This window comes from Dreissena polymorpha, chromosome 3, assembly GCF_020536995.1.
Source record: "Dreissena polymorpha isolate Duluth1 chromosome 3, UMN_Dpol_1.0, whole genome shotgun sequence".
Classification (NCBI taxonomy): domain Eukaryota; kingdom Metazoa; phylum Mollusca; class Bivalvia; order Myida; family Dreissenidae; genus Dreissena; species Dreissena polymorpha.
In genome coordinates, this window is record NC_068357.1 from 70,655,267 (window position 1) to 70,676,153 (window position 20,887).

Genomic DNA, 20,887 nt, shown 5'->3' on the forward strand with positions numbered 1-20,887 from the left:
TGACATGAATCGGCGTCTAGTTACCCCGGTTGACGAAAGTCGGCTTGAAGTCATCCTAGTGTGACATGAATCGGCTTCTAGTCACCCCCGGATGACTTGTGGGCCATTTCAGGTCGAAAATTACACAATGGGCATCAGTTCGTTTTAACGATACTTGAGTTATTGTGGACCGTTCATCAAAATCAAAAGATTAAATTGAAACCTGACTCGAGAAGGGTGTGTCAGAAATTCGCCACATTTAGTTGGAACTTTTTTAGTATATATACATATAGTATCTCTGTTACATTCCGAGGATTGTTCTCGGTGAAAGTTTCAAATTTGTTTATAGCACTTATGCAAGACAGCATCGCAGTTATTGTCCGACATTATATTTTTGTGTTTACTGTGCCGGACCAAGAAAATGTTTTGAAATTCTAATTAAATTTGTGTGTATTACCTCAACAATAACATCGCTTCAGAAACATAATTAATAACAACTGGTCGTTCTAGCCGAATATCGACTTGCCGTGCTTGCCTTGAATTTCGTTGCTTGTCGTGTTAGCCAAAGTGTTGATGTACATTAGAAATGTCATTAAGTGGTGTTTTCAGGTAATTTTTTCGGACAAAACACATTTTATATGGAATTAATCACGTCCGCACATATTGGTTCACTGCAAAAAGGTATATAAAACAGATATTTTGGACGATTTCAAATGTGCTTGTCGTGCTTGCGTGCATTGTAACGTAAAAACCAGGAATTTGCCTCGAATGATAGACTAAACTACTCATCTGGTGACAAATATTTATATAACCGGGAATAGTGCTCAACTTTTTCCTTAGCCTGCGCTTTATTTCGTCAAAAACGAGTAAATAATAAGATACTTACGTGGATTTGAAATTTCTAAGCGGGGCCAATGTTGACAAATTTCTACTTAGCGTGCTAGCCAAAATGACGCCACAAACCACGTGGTATGGCCACACTGTACTCGATTGAAGTTTATTTTTGTTACCCTCTTTCCTGAAGACAGATAATGGTAACCCTTTTAGGGGCATGATTTCGCAGACTTTGCTTCTATCTGTGGGTTCAAACACCGAAGAATCACTTCTCTCTGTCCTGAAGCCACCGGATATGTGGAAAGGTTCATGTGCACACTTAACAAGTTTGTCAGGACAGCAGTCGCTGCAAGCAATAATTGGAGAAATGAAAACCAGGATTTTCTAATGCTTTACAGAGCAGCCCCTCATGCATCCACTCAGGTATCTCCCTTTGAAGCTTTCGTTGGGACAAAATGAGTATGGGCCTAACTTAAATTCACAGCCTATCCCTTCTGCTTCTGCCTCGATTAGTTTGGCGATGAATGACGCTAACAGTAAGCAAAACATAAAACAGTACGCAAAGGTTGACAAACTTACACCACCTAGCAATCCTTACCCTTACACGGATGTATAAAAACGAGGAAGTATGGTTATTGCCAATATCAATGGTCACACCATTACACAGTGTGGTCATAGTCATTGTCAGTATGAATCATCGCGTGATCGTTGATGATCCCGAGGAAGAGCATGAACCTGACGCTGTTTAAGAGTGTTCAGTCTCTCACTCATCCGAGCTAGATCTCAGCCAACCTGGCCCCCCTTCTCCTAAGAAACTTTGTCCGTCCTCTAATAAGCCTTTTGTTCCCGTGTGCAAAACTCCACATAGAACTACTGGAATTCCTAAGAAATTCAGTGAGTATGAACTTAAATGCCTTACACTGTGACAGATTACAGCAGGCTGTTACACTGTATCCGGCTCATTATTTCCGAGTTTTCGATTTGCTGTTGAGGAAAGCGCACCACATGTCATTTTCATTCCATTAAATCTCAAATAGCTTGGTTAAGGGCTAGTTCAGAGGCTGCAATAAAACAGCATTTTTCTTGGATATATAATTAATTAATTAAATAAGTATAATGCAAGCCACTCTTTGTCAGCTTCTTTGTTACGAATTTTCCACAATATTATAGAGCTATTGCTTTTAATACATTACAATTTTATACAATAAATATGAATAGAGTATTGTGTCTAAGTCACGAATTTCAAAAGTTTTGAAAAACAGGATTAAAATGAACCTGTGCTTTAAATGTTCAGGAGTCAAATGGAATTTTTAGAGGTCAAAATAATGACGTCTAGATACTTTGTATCTGAATATTTGTTGATACTACAAATGTTGATTTGCATCAATTTAAGTTTATTCCTTTTACAAAAGAAATACCAATTTGTGATACATGAAATACAATAATTTGTGTCTGATTGTATGGTAACATTTGCATGAACATGCAATCCATATAATTTCGATGAGTCAAAGTTAACGAAAATGCAAGATACTGGGATAAAGAAGAAGGATTCTACTTCAATTGAAATTCCTGTTAGTTATTGATGAGCTTTGCATCTCAGCTTAATAATTTAGAAAATCGAACAATCGAGCAATCACACTTACCGGTGGAGTATCAGAGTGACCCTTCGAGAGGAAACCCTTATTGATGATGCGTGGGCTTGTTCACCCTTTTAGCGTCAGATTTGGTATGCCTTGGATTTGTGAAGTCAATGTCCGCGATTCGGGGCGATAATACAATACATTATAGCAAACATGCCCTGATTTACAGAACATGAAAATGAAAATACACCATATTCTCTTGTGTCAATAACACGGCCAGCGAAGTCGTGCACAACTCCACAGGCCATGTTCGATCACTTGCATACGCAAATTGATAAACACAAAGTTACCCTTAAGGCGCGGCCCATTTTGACAACATGGGTATTGTTTTAAGACTAACTTGAAGAGGACTAACACCCATGCGTACATACCAAATAGTACAACGTGGTTCTATAGAAAATTTGTCAAAGTTAATTTGAGTCTATGTAAACCATGTGATCCCCAGTGAGTGACCATTTTTGACCTTAGGATCATGGTTCTAATTAACTATGTTTAAGAACAAAACTCAATGTTAAATATTAAATATTTAATATCTTGCAATGTGGTTTCTAAATCGAGAAAATTAAAAGTTATTTTGCCATAAATATGTATTACCTTGTGACTCCCTGGGCGTCGTCAGTGTTTAGTAACACAATTTCGCGGAGGACTACTACGCGGTATTATGTATCAAATATGAAACAATTTTACCGTATGGTTTAAACTTGAAAATTCCTCATAGTTGATGAAACATTTAAGTTTAATTTCCAGGCACATTTTTATTTTCGAATTCCGCGCTTAGATATCGTACGAACAAATGTTCTGACTAAGTTTCATGAAAATGGTTCGAAATGTGACCAAGGTTTTTACCTCACACGAACAACTTTTAAACATAAATATATAATTGGGAAAATATTCCGACCAATTTTAATGAACATTAAACTAAAAATAAGACTTATAGAGTGGTTACAAGGCTTCACAATAGACAAAGAAGGAAAACTTTATAAACCCATTGCAGTCATGTGTATTAACGGACCGGAACCATTTTCGAAATCGGACGAGATATCATTAGAACAAATGTTCTGACCAATAAACATGAAGATTAGACTACAATGTGACTTCTAAAGTGTTAACAATGTTTAATTATAGCAATATAAGAAAAACTGCATCGCATCCGGGCGGTTTAGTTTCTGACGAACTTCAACCATTTTAAACTTGGCCGAGCTATCATTCGAACGATTTTTTTCTGACTCACAATCTGACTTCTAGAGTGTAAACAAGCTTTTGCTATAGCTTTATAAGGAAAGCTGCACCGCTAACAGCCATGTGTTTCCACGAACAAAACCACTTTAAAGCTGAAACTTCATCAAAACAAATGTTCTGACCACGTTTGATAACGATTCGACTATCAATGTGATTTCAATATAGTGGGTTAGTGTAAATAAGCTATTTTTAATCTGACCTTGTTACCTTGTTTTTGACTTTATGTTAACCAGTTCCCTTTGTTAGACATGGTCTGACGTTTCATGATGATTGGAAATAAATGTGACCTCTAGAGTGTAAACAAGTAAATGTTGACGATGGACTATGCAACACGGACCAAACGCGATCACAAAAGTTCACCATAAGCACATTCTAAGAGGCGAGCAGGGATGATAATCTAAAAATTAATATTAAGACCATGTATTTCATATTTTATTATAAGTGTATCATCATGATCTCACAATATTTTTCCTTTTGAAAACTGGTAAACACACATGACCAATTTAAGCTTCATTTCGCTTATGATTCTCATGAATTACTGTCTGAAACATAATTAAAATAAATGCATACGTACTTCCGAATGTTGGTTGTATATTTCTTACATATTTAAAAATAAATATCAATCTTTAACAGAAATTCAATCTTTAACAATTTAAATGCACTTTATACCTTAAACACGACGAAAAAAAATAGCAAAAGGAGGAAAACAACAAGTGGGTATCGAAATCAGTACATAGAACCATGGCAATAGGCATCGCATTAACCCACTGAGCTTTCATGCTTAGTAATAATCCTGTCCAACGTTAGGATGTACAGACTATTCGCAATAATTACGCAGAATGGTATAATCAAAAATTCCAAACCAACAGGGCCCATTTTATAAAAGAATTTTTTTATCTCAGAATGCATTAACTATTTTGTTATCCAACTGTATGTCATCATTATTTTTCTGAAATCAGATATTTAGGGCCCTTTTAATATTTAATATTGGGTTCACGGCGTTCATGGTGGTTGTCATTTGCTTTCCAGAAACGCTTTAGTTTTTGCAATGTACTTATCATACGCTTCGTTTAAGTATGACACGCCAATTAACCGTTTAACAATTCCCTTTCCAACTGCATTTTAATAGCATATGGAAGAACTTTATATTCTTCGCAATTGAAAATTTCAGGAATAGTACATTTCCTCTTATCAAATATTAATGTTGTATCAAAGCGAACACCGAATTCATGAGCCATTCGTTTTGCATCTAATTGCCATCGTACCGGAGTTAATTCATTATTAATATACGTATGTTCCCAAGTTATGGAATTGTCATACGAGGAACTTCTACAACCATATGCACTAAAAATATTAGCAATAGCCTTATTAAAAGTTTTTTCCTGACTTAATTTTGCCATCAATTGCTTTGTGTCAGTTTGAAAAAGTTCCAGTTTTCGACATGCCAACCTTGTGATGTTCCATTTATTGTTCTCGGATATGTTGTGCATGATCAAAGCTTCGTCTCTTTCGTTTAGGGAATATTCCGACAGTACATCGACGGAAAGGTTAACCAACCTTGAACGATTAAATATTTCTGCATATTTAAGGTATTCGCATATTTTTTTGCAGGTCGTCGTCGATTTCTCTGATTTGCGAATTTCCTCCAAAATACGGTTTTCGCATACATCGGCCAGCCATGAAACCTGGTATTCACACGCCAACGGTAGTGTTGAAAGCGCACTTTTTGCTGAAATACAGCCAATAACAAATAACTTTAGGAGCATTATGTTATACCTAAACAACATATGTTTTTACTTAAATTTCCATAAAGTAGGTAGGTCGGTTTATGGCCTTTCGAGGCTTGTTCTTTAATGTGACACAGTTACCTATTTTTGAACCCCACGACACAGTTTGAAACTCGGATGTTTTATCATTAGGAAACTTTTTCTGACTAACTTTCATGATGAAGATAAGGAATTAAATAAGGCTTTTAGAATTTAACAAACTTCTTTTCATTAATAAGAAATCATGAACTAGTTCTCCATCCAACGTTGAAAAGATGATCTGACTTCATTTAAACGTTTTGTTTTGTTTGACATAGTAACTTAATGTTTGACCTACTGACCCAGGTTCAAACTCTTCTAATATATAATTGGAAAATGTTCTGACCACGTTACATGAAGATTATGGAATAAATGTGGTATCTAGTATGTCCACAAACTTTTTCTAAAACTTAACTAGTGACCAAGTTATAAACACAAAGTGACCGAATGTTGAACTTGGTCGATATTTCATTGCAACACATATTCTCAATTAGTTTTATAAATATCGTATAAAATAAATGTAGGCTTATGAGTGTTCTAAAGGCAAAGTAACGTCGCACGACGGAAAAAAGGCAATCACAGACGCTCTCTATGAACACTTTCAGGCACTCACGTTTGGAGTATGTTCAAAAACGGCAACATAATTTTAAAGTGGGCTTAAATATTTTAGTGGATTTCATATATATAGAAACTTCAAATGTGTTTACGCATGTATGAGCTTAATATTTTCTTATAGTCTATAAAACGTTTGAATTTTCCTACTGTGGGGTTAGTTTTGGCGGACATAACCATGTTTTTGTTAATAGTTGAACTTTTACGATCGCAAAGTTCTTTTTTCGAGTTTAAATCAGCCAGTCGTATTACGGCATAATAAAGTGAAAGCTTTTCGGAAAACTACGCAATGTCTGTCATACTTGCGCAAAATTCTTTTAAGTAAGTATTGCAGATTACTAGAAACAGTATACCGGTTATAGGTTCCTTCTGATTGGGATAAAAACAACGTAGGAACGTGATAAATGAATCTGCATCTTTTCCCGGTAGTGGAATTTCTGTTGCAGTCTTTTCTTTAACCTCATTCTTGAACATTTCTTGAAATACTGGAGATGCCATAGATAGTACAGCTTTGACGACGGGTATTCGGATGTCTCCTACTATAAGCGTCACATCTGCCATGTCGTTGGATTGGCCGAAATCACTGACATCGAGCTTTCTGTGAGCCTGTAGTATGTGCGTAAAATAACTCAATTTAATTATTCGACAATCCTCCCAATAATATTATACATATTTTAAAATAATTACAAAATACTTGTTTTATCCATCCGTGCTATACAAGTCGACATACTAAAAAATCCGTATTAATCTATTCGCGGTCTTCCGACCTCTCATTATCTAGCTAGACTATTTTGAAGAACGTCATAATACTGTACAGTTGTGTAAACAAATCATTATCTATATTGATCGATATTCATAGTTTGAGCTTATCTCAAATGCAATTTGTAAAGCAAACACCAAATTAAATAAATTTGAATGTAACCAATAATGTTGATCAAAACCACGAAGTTTGAACCAATCTTTACAACAGCATCTGAATCTTAACTTTTGACTGGCAAGCGCAAATTTCAATGAGATCTGAACGATTTTCGGTTACAACGTTACAACTATTACCATCTATACCTAACAAAAAACAAACCAAATGATCCCGATGGTCCAGAATTTCTCACGTGAGCTTAAGGTACAAGTATTTCCAAAGCTTGACCGGGATAAAAAGCTTTATCTGAATTTACACAGATTAAAACATGCCTTAATATTATAAAGATAAACAATCTAAGTTTCATTAAGATTAAGTCAATATGTCGCGTGTAGAGTGGCAATAACGCTTCCCTAACAAAAAATGACCTCGCGACCTAGGACGCGCATGACCCAGATTCGAACTTTACCTAGACATCGCCATTATGAACATTCTTACCATGTGTCATAAAAATTGAGTCATAAATGTGGTCAATAAAGTTGTTACAATGTTTTTCTAAGATCGTGTGACCTAAGTGACGGACGCATATGACCCAAATTAATACATGGGCAAGATATTCTCACGATGAACAATGGCGCTCCGGAAACTCTATCAGGAGAGAATTTATTTGTGTGTTTTTCCCACTACTCTTATGAGAATTATATGTCGACTCAAGGTATTTCTAAGATTTGACCTGATGACATTGCTTTTCGACGCCCCAGACCTACATTCGAACTCGGTCAAGATAAGTAGAAGTAGTATTGAAATATTAATTAATCACAATTCATTTGATCTTTTGTAACTGATACGCTATGCTATGAAACTATATACATAAGCAATTTTAATTTAGTAAAAGTGGGGATTATTATTATAGAATCGGTTCAAGCATGACAATCCATATGAAACGCTTTTAAGTGCTATTTTGAAACTTTTCAGTCAAGTAATAAAATGTAGGTTTAATATTTGGGGCGAAAATAATAATGCATATATTGAAACGAAAGCTTGATTTCGTAAAAAAAATAAACACATGATATAGTCATGTATTTTATGGTCTTATTACAAAAAAGAAAAGTATCAGATTTATTGATTGTACTAAAAGATTTGATTATGTGGTGATAAAAGATACTTGGAACAAATTTAAAAAATAAGAGGAACGTGGACAGTTTTTGAACATCATCATTCAATTAATATATTTAAATGTTCAATGACAATACTGCGTTGATGACAGAAATAGAAATGCAAATCTCTTCGACAATCAACTTTAAGTCTGATAAACCACAGTCTTCACTGATGATACTGACGTCACTTTTCGTCTGCTTGTTTGGATGGCAAACTCTGGTCTCCATCCTAAAATGAATTGAAACTCAATAAATTAACAACTCTCTCTGAATAAACTAGTTATCTCACACTCATTTCTTTCGTAAAGAATTGCAATCATAATTTGACGTTTATCACTGACCTTTTAGAACCCGATCAAAGTAAACGTGATACCAGGAAATATCCGTTTAAATATGCACATCAATTTTGAGATGGCACAATAAAAGTTAGAATTCACATTTTACATTCAAAATTTCATCATCGGAAGAAGAGTTATTATTCGGTCGTCTCCACGTCGTATGTACTCACCGAATGCAGGAAGAACATAACAGTTGAGCAAATGGTTAATCAATTATTATTATTTAAAGAACATATATTTAATTTTGTAATTAAAATATAATATAACACAATCACTTGTTTTAGCCCATTATATGTACAACTGCGTATCAAGTAAGATTATAAAGAATACTATTATTTCTATAAATTTAGTTTATTTAATAGTAAGTGGAATTCTGAATATCATGTAACTATTTATAACGTATGCACAGGTATAAGATATACGTTGTTGAACGTTGTCCTCAAATGTTACTATTGCATGTCAAGAATGTCCTTATTTAAACATCATTTACTTGGAATAACCAGCTACGATATAGAAAATAATAACTCGTTAAGCAAAAATAAATATCGTTTAACTTTGAGAGGAGAAGCTTAAATAACTTGTATAATTTACTGCCGTTTCAAATACTTGTTTCAGTTCCTTTTATAAAATCATTGATCTCGATATGATGACACTGACACTCCAGTGAATGATGAACTGGTCTCGTAATATGTTGTGTTTTTAGTATCGGGATAAAATGATCATTGCTCACAGGTTTTAATAATAGCCATACAGCGTTAAAACCGGGTAGGTCCCGTACTTTCGATCACCAATTTTTTTTTGTGTTTTTTTGTTGTTGTTTTTTCAATAATAATTTCTATAAAAATGCAACGTGTTTAATAATATAATTTTCCAGTTTTACAGATTATAATTTAACAAAATATTTAACAATTCTAACATATAATTATGTCGATATTGTTTACATTTTTACGTTGTAAGAGTTTTACAAAATTACAAAATGTTTTTATCTTTGAAAAATCCCCAACTTAATAGGTGATTTTATTTCCTTTGCTAGGTAAAACAAATAACTCATTGCTTTTAATGTTCTACCATATAGTGTACTTGTTGTGGGAACAAATTCTCCATCGCTTGACATGAAATTTTCAAGGTAACTTAAATTATTCACAATTTCTCGTGCTTGACCTTTTTATTCTGCACATGGATTGAATAAAGGTAAATAGTTTCCCGCCCATGACCAAATAATTTTACTCCATAATTGACCGTTATTGATTACGTAATCTAAGCAACAATAAATAATATTTGAACGGCTTGGCGATGACATTTATGGTTTCTGGAAAGTATTTATATATAATATTGTTGAGAACTTGCTCTTTTTTTCATCCGTTTTGTTTTCTTTATGATTTCTTCTGTCTATACAGAATCATCTAGCAACAATTATGTGTTTTGCCTGTTATAAACTGTATGTTAGAACGTTTCGCCAATAAACGCATTATATTTACGTCAACTTCGTCTGCAAATCTAATTAAATAATCATGAAATTCGTTCAACGGTGTCGTATCTGAGTTTTTCAAGTATGTTCATGTTTCAATCATTACCAAATTTCACATGGTGATTTCAGTCTCGTACTATTCATTTTCTTGTGCTGATCATGTTGTATTCAAATTTGGTTTTTCTACATGTAGACCAGTTAAATGTTTCCCTCGTAATCCTGTTAAAAAAACTCATTTTTCTCGTGTACGTCCATTTTTTATTTGCACTGGTATAAAGCTCTTGTCAATTGAGATTGTTTGTTTTTACTTCCTTCTTTAAACACACACACACATATATATATATGTGTGTGTATATATTTACTGCCTCCATTTTCAGAAGATGCACGTGATACGACAACGATACAAACATAGCACAGATACTAATGACAGTCAAGGTAAACCATTATGACACACCATTATGTGTATAGCACGCTATCTTAATTATGCCCTCTTCGAAGAAGAGAGGATATATTGTTTTGCTGGATGTTGGTCAATTTGACTGTCTGTCTACCGAAAGACCAGTTCGTTTGCGATCAATAACTCGTCACCGAATTGACCGATTGGCTTGATACTTCACATGTGTTTGGCCTTTGACAGTAGATGACCCTTATTGAAATTGGGGTCATTAAGTCAAAGGCCAAGGTCACTGTCACAAAAATGGTACTGATGTTAATTTTTCCTGATAAATTATTTTATTAACTTTCGAAAACAGCCGGTGTGTAGTACCGATGTGTAGTTGATTCGTTAAAAATGGTTCGAGTTAAATGGTTTACAGTAAAGATGGTGTAGTTTTACGGCAAATGAAGTTGCACTCCTTGTTTCTATTATAGCATATATAACAAAAATAAAAATAAAAAATACGGAATTCCCTCAAGTGAGTTAAATGTGTTATATAGTGATATTGCAGGAAAGATGTAAACTTACTATCGGTGCGTTTAAGTTCAATAAGTTATTAAACGTTCCATTCGACATTTTTTCCGACATACTCACACACGCCCTTTTCCACGTGTATTTTCATAACTTAAAAGATCTTTCAATATCTCCGTAAATACCGGTGCTTTTCAGTCTAATATAATTAGCATAAATAAAAACGTACTTGTCGTTTTGTTTCCAATGTTATGTTTCTCACTATAGTCCGCTTAGGGATTCGTTGTGAAACTTCAATATATAACCTCAATATTTTACATGAATGTTACAGATAATATATCTCGATTCATATAGAGCTTTAGTGAACCAAATAAGTGTTGTTATCAGGGCATTATCACATCAGCTACTAGTATCACCGTTCTATTGGGGAGGTCATATCACATGACTCAATGTATCACTTATCATGAGATGATAATATCCCAATGCACGCGTGACGTCAAAATCAAGTACCTGCTTTCATCCGGGTCACGCTGGGAATCAGAACATTTCCATAACGATGGTCGGTGAAATAGAGTGTAGTGAAGAGGGTCCTTTTCACGTTTTGGTAAGTTGACAAAATTTAAAAAAGTTGTTTCAGATTCGCAAATTTTCGTTTTACTTACGATATTTGTGACGAAACTGTAATACTAAACATTTACCATGCTCTTAAATAGCCAATATATGCATCTTTTGACGATTTAAAAACCTGAAAGTTATAAAGCGTTGAGCGTTGCAACGCGAAACGATTGAATAATTTGGAGAGTTCTGTTGTTGTCGGTATGATTGCTTATATAAAGTATAAAATACTTTTTAGATTGCGTGAGCGCGGATGGCCGAGTGATCTAAATGGTTTATACTTTTACTCCAGGACTCCAGGGGTCAGTGATTCGAACCCAGTTGAGGGTAACTTTTTTTTTCTTTTTTTAAATTTTATTCTCGATTTTTCACTGGAGCTTTTTATTTCCAATGTTTACAATTACCAATATAAAGCATTTAATGACAAACTTCAAAACATGCAAAAATCTGTGAAAGGGCCCCTTTAAAGAGTGTAAATATGAATACGAGTTGTTGTGCGTGTGGCTTCACACAGAGTAACGCTAAAGGTTCAAACATTAGTTTTGTTAGGCTTTTATAAAGATGAAGAACGAGGATTAAAATGTAGAGCTCCAATGAAAAGTCAGGTATGTCCTATATATGAAGATCTCTGTGCTTGAAGGAACACTTTACTTCTACAAGACCTTCACCGTGGCATGCACATGACCTATACCATCCAGAGAAGCAGCAAATAGAGGGAACCTAGAGTCCGCTACAGGCCAACACAGTTAACTATTTTCATGAGCACGGAGGTCTCGGAGATTTTCCAGATGTATTTTTGAGTTGTTAATATATATTTTAAATAAATATTTTAAAGTTTAATTTACAAAGTTGCAGTATTGAAATATTTACATCTTCACAACTGATTATGAATTTTAATTGGTAAATTTTCTCTAACCCAACTATTTACATGAGTGCAGTCTCCATGAAGGTCTCTGCGAACGTTCGTTGTACAGTTTTATTAAATTTTAGCATTCCCATAGAAGAAGTTAAGTTCGCAGTATAAATATTTGTAGTGTTATTATACTATTAAACAATTCTTAATCGTTTGCATTCGATGATTATCATATATCCTGAGCCAGCAAACAAATGCTTTGGTTGTATTAAAATTCAGCACCAAATCTGCGAAAACGATTTGAACAAATAAACACTTAATAACAATACAGCAATTTGATATGTCTCGTAGTGATCCAAGTATACTATACTTGAATTACTATACTCTTTTTAAACACACAACCATATACATGTAGATTGGTTTAACCTATAACCTAGGCTGTTAAGATATCGAATAACTACAAACATGTACAGCTTATAGATATTAACTACAAAGGAGAATATTTCTGTGACTTTTCTGCAAATATATGTGGCTATTTAACATACATGTCGGTAGGATTGTACAGTTAATGAACGCCTTCCAACTATATCATCCGGCCTTTTGAATGTGCTCATCATTTAGGTGACCTGTACATCGTGCTTCGAATACTGCACTTTACAAGCGCACGATTTGAGGTGTTATACTACAACTGAAACCTCAACCAGTACGCTATCTTTACAACATGCTATTATAATTATGTGTATCATTGTAAGAATATTATTCAACTATAAAGTGATAAAAAACATGCAGAGACACACCCAGCGCAAGGAATTGATAGACATACATACATTTTATATGACTTGCACAATGTACATCGTCAACATCACATGTGGTTGGTATTGATTTATGTCAACATGTATACGCCCGGAAAACAAGTGTCAACAAACATAAATATGTACAAAACAATTGTAAATTGAAGAACTGACGATGAACAATTGGTAAAATACGTTATACGATTTATCAAAAGGATCTAAGACTCAACGAATCCTTAACAAATGAACGACGTTTTATTTATTCAGACCTATTGGTTGATTGTAGCAAGTGCACAGTTAATAACATATTGATTATTATAGTAATACTAACCGATATGTATTTCTTTCTTATCTAAAAAAATGTTCGTGTCTAGCAATATTGTTTTCATGATATCTACCAGTGTGTATTGCAAAGTGGGTGAACAGATACTCTTAATCGGCATAAATACAATCTTTGACTTAAATGTTCTATGAATGACTAACATTGAACTTCTAGTGTACGGTACCAATTATTTTTATATGTTTATATTAATCTCTAATTCCGGACTTGGACATGCATTTTTTTAAATTAATGTCATGGTCCCGTTTATATTACGAGGAATATAAACGTGTTAACACCCGCTTTTTAGAAATCATGTAAAGAAAAATAATATATTTGTCGATTTAAGTATAATATCGTTGAACAATTTAATGAGTGGTCATTAAAGACACGGATTGCATCCAAGAGAAATTGTAGTTCCTTCTTACACTCATGTACATTATTTAGTTCCTCAACGTGAGACTTTTGATTTTTATTACGAAGTGTTGTCAGTTCTGCAATTGCGTTTCGTTCTATTGTTTCTAAATACACATTTATTTCCTTCCTGAGATCTTCAATCTGTCCATGCGCTTTGGTGATCGACAGTTTGATGTTTGTTTTCACAAAAATTAACATATCAACATTGTCCGGGTCCAGGCAAGCCGGTGTGTAGAAATACCGAAATCCCCGTAATTACCGAAATCCCCCGATATCCCCAGAAATCCCCCGAAATCCCCCGAAATCCCCAATAATATTTATTATTTATCAAAATACTGCGGATATTAAGATAGAATATTGCAAAATACAATCAATTCACTGATGAAAAATTGTTATTATCCATGTTTGGTAGTGAAAAACTAAAATATATACATAATTATTGGGATTCCGAGCCCGAAATCCCCAGAAATCCCCAGAAATCCCCAATACTATTTATTAATTATCAAAATACTGCGGATATTAAGATAGAATATTGCAAAATACAATCAATTCACTGCTGAAAATTGTTTTTATCCATTTTTGTTAGTGAAAAACTAAAATATATACATAATTATTGGGATTCCGAGTATGAATCCATAGTGCATGTTTTCACAAGCACGATCAGGAACAGAAATCCCCGCTGTAAAGCTCTTCAAGTGTCAATAAATCATCTGGGTGGCTTTTTGATATTAGAAAGAAGAGGTACAGACAAAAACTTAACAACAATATCTCACTTCTTTCGAAAAATATGGACTTGTAGCGGGAATTTCGGTAATTCTACATTCGCCCACAGAGAACCGAAATCCCCCATATTTACATCTGAAAGTGTCAAAAATATCATTTGTATTCTTGGCTTTTGGCTTTGCTTGAATGTTTACGTGCAAAAAAAAAATATGAATGTAAATTATTAAGCACACTTGACAGCATAAGTTGCCTCTTATGGGGGGATTTCGGTAATTCTACATTCGCCCGCCGAGTACCGAAATCCCCCATATTCACGCCTTACAGGGTCAATAGGTCATCGGTATGATTCTCTTTCTTGGCATCGCATAACTGTTGATGTACAAATAATGATATTAATATTAATTTTTAAGCACTCTTGACACCATATGCTGCCTCTTAGCGGGGATTTCGGTAATTCTACACAAGAGCATAGACGCGCGCCGGTACCGGAATCCCCACTGTACAAACCTGCAAGAGTAAAAAAATCATTATAGTGCTTACTTATTGTAGAAATCAGTCAGAAAGACAAAAAACTATCAAAAATATCCCCTGGTGACTTCTGTTGAAAAATTATCAGTTAGGCCAGGGATTTCGGTAATTCTACATCTGCTATTTGACTGTCACTCGTCAATAAATATCGATTATTACACGTATGATTTATCTTTTAAACAGAACCAGTCTGTATAAAAAAACAATACTTGTGAAAACAGCGCTAGGTTACATACAACTATGAAAATAAATATCCGGAACCGAAATTTCCAGGAGTGGATCCGTACCCGCGAATCTGAAGTTGGATCCGATATCATCGGATATTTCGGGTACCCGTTGCAGCCCTACCGAGAGGTAAGTCCGTCTGTTTTTCAAATCTGTATCATAAACATCAGTTTTTGAGACACGGGCCATGGTGCAGTTGATAGAATGTATACCCTTTTGTAATGTGAAGAAAGAATTTTATGGAAGAATGGTAGATTTTTGCCAAAAAATGAAACATTGAATAAAATAACAGCATAATAGCTAGAGGCTCAGTACATATTTCAACAAAATACGAATACTTAAATTTTGTAAGAAAGTGTTTGCCTTTCCATCATGTAGAGAAATAGTTGTGCTTTCAATCCTGTCATTTTGAAAGTGTTCAATGGTCGTGCAAATAATAGCACCCTGGGCACCCTGATATCTGAGTTTTATCTTCTACGTTTAATGAGTTTTGATATTATGACTTTTCTTAACAGAAATTTTGAAGTACGAATCAAGTTGCATAGTCGAGCGCGACACGTGATAAATCCATGCATAACTTACTTTCAAACAAAAGATGTTATTGTTCGTTTTCAAAAATCACATTGCTATTCAACGTCTGACTGGAAAAAAATGATGATTTTAATTTTAAAATCAGATTTTAATTTTCATAAAGACTATGCTTATCAAATTATTTTCACACTTACTATTAACATAAATATAAGGTCATGTTACTTTTTTCAAGTTGATCATTTGTGCAAATATCTGGTTTAAGTACACTTAATCGTCGAAGGAGGTGTACTGACTTGCCTCTGGTACCGAAGATCTCGAGTTATAGCCTTAGAAAACCGCTGTAGTACAAACGAAGCAGACATTGAGAGGAATGTAATAAGCTTAAACGTAACGTGATCGATATAAGATAAATAAAACGAAACTTCACGCTAAAATGGTTAGATTTTAATTTTCAAGATGTCATGTCCTTATTGAATATGCCAAAAACTCAAAATCACAGCTATATTCCAAAGGAATAAGAATAATGAAGCATATTTTCGGTCATTCGTTTCTAATTAACGTCAGTTCAAAAACTACTATTTACTGCCTGCTGACAATAAAGTATTCCACGTCAAATTTTGCGTTTCTGGTTCATTTTAAAGAGCGCGTAATATTTTTTTTTACAGTGTCGGGTTATTGGAGAGACGTGTCGTTGTCAATGAGATAATCGGTTCTTGATGTGTCCATGACAATGTGGAGGCTCTTAAAACGTTTGAATTTTCTCAAATACGCTAGTTAACTACAAAATAAACATGTAACGTTACAAGACATCTTGATCTTTTAATTCGAAAAGTAAATACGTTCATGATTTATTTCAAAGCGTTTTTCTTTTGTTCAAATATGTAGTGATCATCCAGTTCATGTTGATTTTCTCGTGTTTTTTTTCACGAAATCCACCGTTCTCCCGCAAATTTCTTTCTTCTCAATACGAATTGCTATACCATTTATCGACCAAACAATGTTCCTCGTCTGCAAATCCTTTAAAGAACATATATACAAACAACCAAAAAAACTAATCTTTCGTGAATGACTTTTGTCTGTTTCCGTTATCGATGTTCCATCCGAATATTGAAATATGCCGATGCCCGGCGTGATAAAGGTCAAAAAAATGTTTTGTTAATTTCATGTACCGGAATCATGTTTTAACATTTTTAAACAGCCAGTGATTGATAAAATCAAATACTGAATCAAGTATACCTATGATAATGATTACACTTTTTATTCTCAATAAAAAGCAGCAAGTGTTCAGGAAACGAAGAACAGCGGACTGTTATGAATACAGCCATCGGAGTCCGAATACGCTATACGATGAACGCACAATAAGCCGACACAAGAAAAAAAAACGCGGGAATTTATTATTGATACACTAAGTTCTTCTAGAAAATATTGCATAAAAAAGAGGACCTCTTACCTGCATCAATATGAGTTGTATGGTTTGCATATTTGGTTTTAACATGTATAATATGTGTCTCCATCACGTGTTTGGCTTGTAATTCGGTTGTTGTATTGAATGATCTTATGGCGAAAGGCAAAAATGCAAGTGTCTAAAATATTCGGTGCACTATAGTATAAAAAGTGTATAAATTTGCTATCTATGATAAATGCAGACACGTGAGAATTTGCGTAATCTTTAATAGAAAGAAATCCAATTTCATTGCATTACTTGAGGTGTTTTAAGTTCCACGTTTGTTATTATCAATAAGTCTGATCACGGAAATGTAAATCGAGCGATAGATTATTTAATCGAATAAAATGATTCGATCGATATGGAAAGACTAGCATATGATTCATCATCAGCATGATAGAAAGTTCACTCAAAACATATGCCGTTTAGTGAAAAATTTAGCCTATCCATGCATGTAGAGAATTTACATATCTTCAAGAAATATCAAAATACATTCAAACGAAATTTTTGAGAAACAGTATCCAAGATAAATTTAAAACTTGAAGACAAAATCAGCGTTATTGAATATTCGATTTGTATTGTTATTCTATGATATGCATGTTTAATTGGTATATGCAATGATATTTAAACGTTAGTTTGTGAAGAAAAATGAATAAAAATTCAAACACGACGCTTCTTCAATTATTCCCAATGGCTCAGACTACTTGGAATGGCAATAAGTACTTTAGTTTAGTAACTCGGCGCTCTTTGTCCCCCAACACAATCCGATGACGTCGTGCACCTGTCTCAGTAACGTAAAAGCTGAAAAGTACGGTTTTCCCTATTCCATTAATAAGTTAATAAATGGACTTTCTATACAAAGTGTCAAAACGTGCCGTGTTGACCATAAACAAGAAGAGACCCTTCCAACAACTTACATATTGATTAACCACTATCCCCGAAGCAGTCTCATACAAGCATTTGGAAATCACTCAGTGAACGCACGGTCAATATCCATAGGACGTTGACAACGTAAAGTGACACTTTGAATGTAGTTTCCTTTTCTTCTGTCGAGTGACGAAGGTACGTACAGATAGCCCACCAGTTTTGCCTAAAACGAACTCAATTCCTAATACACCTTACGCGCTCGATTATGGCCACGTGTATTATGAGAACGACATCCATCAAAGCACACGCTAAACAACTAGCGTTTTGGCACAGTTTGCTGTCCCTCTCTAAACGAGCTATGTGACCTACTGTTAATCTACTGATTTACTGAGCATGAGAGAACAAGACTTAATAACAATTAAAAACAAATTTTGTCTCCAACAATTCCGAATGAACTATGCACATGACATAAGCATAAAGAGACGAATTGGCAGGTCTGACTGGCACAAGACAGAGATTTCACCATATTAAAATAAGTTCGTCAGAGTCTTGCACCAACCGTCATAAGAAAGAATGACAAGATCCCACAGCAATTCTCGCATTCCTGAGTTTATTGTCCTGTATGGGCTGCTGACCACCCGACCGCCATATGTTTTGTATTGAGTTCGATGAACAACGCCTGTGTAAGGAAATCCAACACACTCCAGCGCCCTTCATTCGACTAGCTGACAACGTTACCAATGCACTACGTTGTGTCTTTCTCATAAGTGCACACCTGTGCGAATACTTGCAGAAAGTGGATTATCATAAAATGATACCGTACCTCAAGACAAGATCGATAATGCCATAGCATAGTCCAGTCTGTGGACACACAAATACATTCTTAATATGCTGTGTACCATTATTCTTTGTGAGTAAAGTCTTCAACTCCATGTTCCCACTATTCCCACTTTTTAAAGGTGGGTTTAATGTTCATGTGACCAGTAGCGGACAAGTTTTGATAACGGCATTCGAATCCGACAGCGTGTTGCGATTTTGGGAATAGTGGGACAAAGATGTTGAAGACTTTACTCACAAAGAATAATGGTACACAGCATATTAAGAATGTATTTGTATTCTACAGACTGGGACATTAGTGGTTGTATAAAGTGCGAAAGAAATCATTGTTTTTCACACTCAGCAAAGTGACGTTTAATAACGACGTTGGCAATGTGATGCCAGGAACGTTTTTTGCGTCCTATGATATACGTTTCTGTATCGTTTTCAAAGCTTACTAATGAAATAATTATGTTTAATTCTATCAAAGCACGCCACTTCTTTTCCATAGACACAAGAGGAACTCTAGTTATGTTTACTTTGCAATAATTTCGAGCGAGACTAATGTTTAGAACAGTTCCGGGAAATTTACAATCAAGCATTGTGGCAAAAATATTTGTATTATGAAACAATCTATATTCATGCAAAAATTAAACGTTCGTTCACTAGTTATTAAAGCTGCGTTTGTAAACATATAATATTAACTGCAGTATATAATGATCGTAGTCAGTCTGCATCTTAACATCTTGAAAACGATTGCTATATCGAAATAAATTATTATAAAATAAAAAGAGCCATATCTATTTAAAAGTAAATAAACGTAACGTTTATAGTTAATAATAATATTGATTCATACTAAGAATCTTTAACGTGCTCATTGTATTTGAGTATATAAATGTTACAAGTCTTAGTTCACTCACAACGTGATTAGTGTATAAGTTGATTAATTGCTTCGTTGAACTACTCTTTCGCATGTTTGTTTTAAGAGAACAGATATAGTAAAATATATAGTAATATATTGCGTGAATAAATGAGTTAAATAACAACAGGTATATAAACTTTATCGATCATGCATCATCAAACAAATCCCATGTCTTATCATAGCTGCAGCCAATTTTGAAAGTATTGAGTGCTAGTTGGTCCGTATATTACATTATAATTATTGTAGATTTGCAAAATCACAAAATATGACAATGTTTTATAAGCATGAATATAACAACGTTAAAATGAAGATTATTCGTTTAATGTGGTTGATACACGCGCTTCTCAACTGGGCGAATAGAGTTCAAGCATCGCTACCGTCGCACGTGAGTATGGTTGGTGGTCACCATAGCAGAAAGATGTGTTTCGTCATTTACCCCTACCCACTCTCTACCAAAAGAACAATAACATAAACAACTAAATGTGTAAAATTCGCGTGATTCTATTATTTGCATTTTGTAATTGTTCTAGGCCACACTCTGGGGCCTCGCGGACCTCACATTATGGACTCCTAGGTGCGGAAGAACCTTATTAAACTCAATATGCACACGCACCAGAATTGCTGTTTCTCTACCAGTATTTTAATCACGTTCCTGGAAGAAACATAAAGATTCTTGTACGAATCGTACTTGGAATTCCAACCGATTATATAATTACTAAAATTATTTATTTAGTGTACCGATTTTTCCTTGATGGTATGTCTTAAAATCTTGAGCGTGAAACGTTACATTTTTATGTAAGCCTGCATATATACATTTAACATGGCTAGCTATACTAAACTAGTCGTTTATGTTTCCGACAAAGTATCATAGTTAGGGATCAATGCCGATCTAACGGTCAGGCACAATATATACTAATCATATTTCCTGCATAATGTGTTTTGTTTTTGTTAAGCGTGTGCTCCTATTGTTTACTCTGCAAATAGAAAATGCAGCAATTCAG

The 20,887-nt window shown here is 34.4% G+C and overlaps 1 protein-coding gene across 2 annotated transcripts; it reads right to left on the bottom strand.

Moving 5' to 3' along the window:
* Window positions 1-4,102: 4,102 nt before the first annotated feature.
* LOC127874681 (TD and POZ domain-containing protein 3-like) lies at window positions 4,103-11,250 on the bottom strand. 2 transcript variants are annotated; one of them, XM_052419176.1, is made up of 4 exons: window positions 11,065-11,250; window positions 8,306-8,351; window positions 6,463-6,715; window positions 4,103-5,421 (listed from the first exon to the last, which is right to left on the bottom strand). In XM_052419176.1, exons 2-4 carry the CDS (start codon window positions 8,348-8,350, stop codon window positions 4,781-4,783), a joined length of 939 nt encoding a protein of 312 aa, XP_052275136.1. In that variant the 5' UTR covers window position 8,351; window positions 11,065-11,250; the 3' UTR covers window positions 4,103-4,780. The 2 variants fall into 2 exon arrangements, with proteins under 2 accessions (XP_052275136.1, XP_052275137.1); XM_052419177.1 differs by having other exon boundaries at window positions 6,463-6,707; window positions 6,797-8,351.
* Between the last annotated feature and the right edge of the window lie 9,637 nt (window positions 11,251-20,887).

What these genes read in the sequence shown, in the direction of transcription:
- LOC127874681 (XM_052419176.1), bottom strand. Translation starts at nt 8,350, where the DNA reads ATGGAGACCAGAGTTTGCCATCCAAACAAGCAGACGAAAAGTGAC. An exon ending in ACAAGCAGACGAAAAGTGAC is followed by an intron (nt 6,716 to 8,305) that starts GTCAGTATCATC and finishes CACATACTACAG; the next exon opens with GCTCACAGAAAGCTCGATGT. An exon ending in TCAGAAGGAACCTATAACCG is followed by an intron (nt 5,422 to 6,462) that starts GTATACTGTTTC and finishes GCTGTATTTCAG; the next exon opens with CAAAAAGTGCGCTTTCAACA.